Genomic DNA, 6,000 nt, shown 5'->3' with positions numbered 1-6,000 from the left:
GCTTCTAGCATAAATTTTCCCTTGGCCTCTATGTTATCTACTCCATATCTTCCTATAGACCAGAGATCTGGCAACTTTAATACTTGTGGACTTCAACTCTCAGAATTCCCCAGCCAGCATGTAATGGCTAGCTGAGGAATTCTGGGACTTGAAGTGCATAAGTCTTAAAGTTGCCAGGTTTGGAGACCCCTGTTATAGGCTTACTTAATCTGCCGCTAATTCTGGATGCCGCTAACTATCTCCAGCCATCATGGCCAATGATAACACACTGTGGATTTTTATTTACTAGACAATTTCAAATTATCAGTATCATTGAGGAACCTGAATTCAGCATACAAGAAACAGCACGACCCATTACTATTATTAAAATGAAAAAAAAAATGGTAACAGTTACTCTCACGACTTTACAATTTTAGGCACATTAGAGATATCCCCTACATGAAAGCCAGCCAATTTGTCAAATACTTTTCTCTCTGTTTTGCTCCCACCTTCAGTAATGCCAGTATTACTCATTTCTAACACATCTGAAACAAGGCATTTCAAGTTATAGGGCTACTATAATTGCAGCATTAGGAAGAGGACATGGCCCTTATTCTTACCTGCTTTTGGAATGAAATACTCAACATTTCATGTACAGCTTATATGGAAATAGCAAATCTCTAGGATACAATTTTTTTTAAGGAGAGTAGTTTGATTTTGGGATATTTTGTGATGTCCATGCCCATCGTTACACACTATCAGTGCCTAAGTAACCTCTGATGGTAGTTATATTACCGTGATGGCGAACCTATGGCATGTGTGCCACAGATGGCATGTGGAGCCATATCGGCGGGCACACAAGCATTGCCCTAGCTCACATGCAGTGCGCATGCACATGCCGCCCAGCTGATTTTTGGGCCTTCCAGGCCCACTGGAAGTCGGGAAACAGGCTGTTTCCGGCCTCCTGAGGCCTCCAGGGGTGAGGGGAAGGCCGTTTTCACCCTCCCCAGGCTCCTAGAAAGCTTCTGGAGCCTGTGGAAGGTGAAAAACGGGCCTATCAGGCCCATCCTGCCATTACATGCCAAAAGAGGGAGGAGTGGGGGGGTTGCATGCGCATGCGCGGGGGTGGGTGGGTGCAATGAATTATGGGTGTGGGCACGGCCGCCCCACATTCCCCCCACTTTTGGCCCGCGACAGCAAAAAGGTTAGCCATCATTGTTATATTATAAAAGTGCTAACCACTTGTTCTCAAAACCCCCAAAATGCTGAGATTCATTAATTTCATGTAGATTCAACTAAAACCATTAGTAGGATATAAACAAAAATTCAGTTCTTATATCAACATTTTAATTCAATGAATTTATTTTGAACTGTGATTGAAATGGGATTGAGTACATCAAATATCTGTTTGTCATTTTATGGCGCACATTTCCCAGGATGCAACAGAGTTGCCTTCATGTTGGCACATTTCATGGCTCCAAGTACACAGAGGGTTGATGTCCTCCTTTGGTTTCTAGACCCATATTGAATGCAATAGACCTGTTCTTCACCCTTTGGACACTGATTTGGAAGCAGACAGATACAGCGCAACCTTTCTTCTGCAAACAGATAAAAATGTGGGATCAGCTCATCATTTAGTTTTACGGGTAGTCCTCAACTTACAACAGTTCTTCAAGTGACTGTTCAAAGTTACAATGACACTGAAAAGAGTGACTTATGACCATTTGGTAGAGCCTTGGTAGTACAGTGGTTTAATGCACCCTGTTATTAACACAGCTGCCTGCAATTTCTGCAGGTTCGAATCTCTCCAAGGCTCAAGGTTGACTCAGCCTTCCATCCTTTCTAAGCTAGGTTAAATGAGGACCCAGTTTGTGGGGGCAATAAGCTGACTTTGTATAAATATACAAAAGAATGAAGGCTATTGCTTAACACATTGTAAGCCGCCCTGAGTCTCCGGAGAAGGGGGGCATATAAATCAAATTTAAAAAAAAAAAAAAATTCATACGACTGTTACAGCATTCGCTCGATCATGTAATCAAAATTCAGATGCTTGGCAACTGATTCATATTTATGACATTTGCAGTATCCAGAATCATGTATTCACCTTTTGCAACTTTCTGACAAGCAAAGTCAATGGAGAAGCCAGACTCACTTAACAACTGTGTTACTCACTTAATGACTACAGTGATTCACTTAACAACTGTGGCTAGAAATGTAGTAAAATGGGGCAAAATTCACTTAACATCTGCCTCATTTAGCAACAAAAATGTTGGGTTCGATTATGGTTGTACATTGAGGATTACCTGTACTTTAGTATTTTGTGTGTATGTGTGTGGGTGTATTTTTATTTGGTATGCACCAATATCTAAATGCTGTACCAGACCTTTTGCAGTAAGCATCATAAGACTGAAATAAATCTTCTTAACAAGAATTGATTCTTGAGCCATAATAAAACTTCCTAAGTTTTATAAAAACTACCCTTGTAATAGAAGTTGCTGGGGATTTGGGGTTTTTCTGCCTGATTATAAATCAACTCTTGCAATAAGGTTTTGTAGCTGAGATCCACATTCAGTTTTTCAGGAGTGGCAAAAGGGGTCCTCAGCAGATGGATGATGAGTAGGTAAGGTTATATCGTACAACTTAGATAAGATTGGAATTTTCAGTGTGTCTGTCAGGTTTTCAGGCCATCTTCAAATAAATTGCGTCTCAAACAAAGTCTTTTTTGAAACAAACTTCCATTTTATTTAGCACGGCAACTTTTACACTGACTCCATGCAGCCAGCACTGACGCGCTGACCCAAAATCCCTCCTCTTCCTTCCACCACTCCTCTGCATTCATTGGCCATCTTCCCAATCATTCACCCCTAATCTACTGCTCCAATTCAAAGAATTTCCCCCCTCCCATCCATCTCGTAGGGGACATTATCTCCAGCTAAAATAAGTAGGTGAAAGGCAATTGTCCCGTTGCAGACACTTGCGTTCTCCTTCTTATGTCAGCACTAGGATAAATGCATCTTGACGTGCTGACAGTGTATGTATTTCTGTCCAGAGTGATGAAGATGTGATAGAACTGATAGAAGTTTTAATTTTATTTCATCAACAACAACTTCATCTACACCAGGGCTGACAAACTCCCAGCTCATCAGCCATATACATCATGAGCTGGCCATGCCCACACCCAGTTTAGCGAAAAGGGGAAAAGTCCTGATATGTCACGTGATGCTGCCGTGACGACGTGAGTTTGACACCCCTGATCTACACCTTCTTACTAGATGTTTTAAGGCTTAGAATTGCAATTTCTTTGTTTCCCTGTCTCAATATAATATGAAATAACCCTACCAACCGTTCTTTAGGAGCAGGTATAAAATAGATTCTGTATTTAAATAGTGAGTTTTAAAGCAAGAGCAAAGGAGGTGGAAATTTTAACTTTAACCAGACAAGGCTTTTTTTTTTTTTTTTTTTTTTAAACAAGACAAGCCAAATCTTTTTCTGTAGAAATCTCTGCCAAGGCAATTTACCGGAAAGCGCACAATTACTATCATCCTACTGCACAGTGAAAAACAAGTTGCATAACAAACAGTGATCTGGGCATCATTTTCAGGAATATTTCACAACCACTCATTTTTGTAATCTTTTCTAAACAAAGCTAAATAAATAAAGGATGCATTTAAAGGGATTGTTAGATACTATGCTTTTAAGAAGTTTCAGAAGACAGCAACATATTTCCACCCATTTTTCCTTCTCGTCACTAAAGCTTTTTGGAGTTTAATGTGTGTTAAATATACAGAGGACTACATTCAATGGTCTTCAGCAAATGTCTTCCGTTGGCTGTCATGTGACCACCAAAATCCTAAATAAATCATCAAAGCACTCCTTTTTCCAGACCTGTATTGTGTTACAGCAATACTCAGGAGTGTAATTTTCAAAAACAGGTATTTCAATAGCATCATTACATAGAAAGATCAAGCTTTCTCTCATTCATCATTTTATCATCTTCAGGACTGCATGAAATAAAAAATATATGACCCTACTATGATTAATGAATACAAGTCCCCAACAAAGACAACTTAAAAGTGATACCTTATTCAGAACACTGTTGTAATATTTTGTCAATAAACTAGGAAAAAGGAAGAAACAAGGTACAAGACAAAAGCACACCCCACCATACATCAAAAACGTTTCGGAACCTGTAGAATGCAGCTTCTAACATCTGCAAGTGGGCATCACATACTTCCCAGAGGCTACCCTATGAGGACAAATTATGCATTGTAAAAATTGCTTGGAGCCAGGGATGAAATCCAATAGGTTTTGACAGGTTCTGGAGAACCGGTAGTGGAAAGTTTGAGTAGTTCAGAGAACCAGCAAATGCCACCTCTGGCTGGCCCCAGAGTGGGGTCGGAATGGAGATTTTGCAGTATCCTTCCCCCAGGAGTGGGGAGAGAATGGGAATTTTGCAGTATCCTTCCTCTGCCACGCCCACCAAGCCACGCCCACAGAACTGGTAGTAAAAAAAATTGGATTTCACCACCGCTTGAAGCACATACTGTACACTTGTTCTATATCTATTCTAGACTTTTTCTCCATAGGAAGGCTGGTAGTTGTAAAATTCTCCCTTTCTGTGGAACTTTTAAGTGGCCCTTTATCTGGTTCAGCGCTTGGGAAGTCATACTATAGGATGTCTCTTCCCAGAGTAGACTTGGCGAGAAGAGGAGGAACAAAGTAGATAGGGAGGAAGAAGAAGCAGGGGACATCCCATTGTATCACAGAAGCTGACTTACTGTATGTGAACAATGAGTATTTGATTAACTGAAACTTAATTCCATATATTTAAAAAAATAGTAACTTGCATTATTTATATATCTCCATAACCAGAATTATGTACACATTTCTATGCATTTACTTTTTAAAAAAAAATAAAATCAACATTACAAATAAAAAATTGAAATGTTCAAGAGACGTACCTGAACATCTTTCCCAGTCATAGCATACATCATATCCACAAGGCTCTTTCTTTCTTGCATTTGCTGAAAGATTTGCTCTCTCAATAGCCCACGTCAACTTGGTGTCATCATTGCAAGGTCCATTATGGATAAAATGGACTTGTTCATCATTCATGCACTTTTCGGCCAGAAAATGACAGCTAGGATTTGTAACAGTTTGTTCAGATTGTACATCCAATACACAAATACCTTCTGAGCCGGTGCTGGAGAGCCAGGAAATATAAATGATATATTTGGAGACAATAAGATGCCATTAGTTTTCCTTACTTCCATATTTCTACAATATAATTCGTTGCCTGAATAGCAGGGGTGAAATCCAGCAGGTTCTGACAGGTTCTGGAGAACCGGTAGCGGAAATTTTGAGCAGTTCGGAGAACCAGTAAATACCACCTCTGGCTGTCCCCAGAAAGAGGTGGGAATGGAGTTTTTGCAATATCCTTTCCCCAGGAGTGGAGAGGGAATGGGGATTTTGCAGTATCCTTCCCCTGCCATGCCCACCAAGCCATGCCCATCAAGCCATACCACACCCACCAAGCCACGCCCACAGAACCAGTAGTAAAAAAAATTGGATTTCACCACTGCTGAATAGTCAATATTCAAATATTTTATTGGCCAATGTATCAATGATCTCCAATATTCAAGAGTTTAGCATATTGTGCAACTAAGCCTGTATAATCACCAAGCTTCTCTCCTCTACAATGTCTCTGATGTTAATTTTGACACCATTAACTGGCTCATTAAAAAGAAATTAACATTTTATCCACTCTATTATCCCAATGCGCAAAGCTATAAACTCTATATCAGAGTAGGTAGCCCCTTGGAACAATAGTTAACTTTTATAGGACCATTCATCTCCCTTCACCAGCAACCACTGTGTTTTAAGCAGGCAAAAAACATAAATTGCCTGAGCTACAATATGTTTTTGAACCTGAGAGTATTATAATCAAATTAATGTTTTAGTCTGCTCAATTTATAACAGTAATAATGTTCCTGTGAACCAGCTGATTTCATTTCTTTAGAA

The 6,000-nt window shown here is 39.8% G+C and overlaps 1 protein-coding gene across 1 annotated transcript in view; it reads right to left on the bottom strand.

The window, feature by feature from the left end:
* Window positions 1-1,347: 1,347 nt before the first annotated feature.
* LOC139313332 (complement component C6-like) overlaps window positions 1,348-6,000 on the bottom strand; it is a 30,414-nt gene continuing 25,761 nt past the window's right edge. The window contains exons 16-17 of the mRNA XM_070938895.1: window positions 4,941-5,182; window positions 1,348-1,577 (exon numbers count right to left, since the gene is read on the bottom strand). Coding sequence (XP_070794996.1) covers window positions 1,396-1,577; window positions 4,941-5,182 — 424 coding nt within the window. The 3' untranslated portion in view covers window positions 1,348-1,395. The remainder of the gene's footprint in view (window positions 1,578-4,940; window positions 5,183-6,000) is intronic.

Source organism: Pituophis catenifer, unplaced genomic scaffold (genome assembly GCF_029215685.1).
Source record: "Pituophis catenifer annectens isolate HBS135680 unplaced genomic scaffold, rPitCat1.0.hap2 SCAF_2, whole genome shotgun sequence".
NCBI classification, from domain to species: Eukaryota; Metazoa; Chordata; class Lepidosauria; order Squamata; family Colubridae; genus Pituophis; species Pituophis catenifer.
The sequence above is the reverse complement of the archived record's forward strand: the minus strand, read 5'-3'. Positions and strand labels throughout refer to the sequence as shown.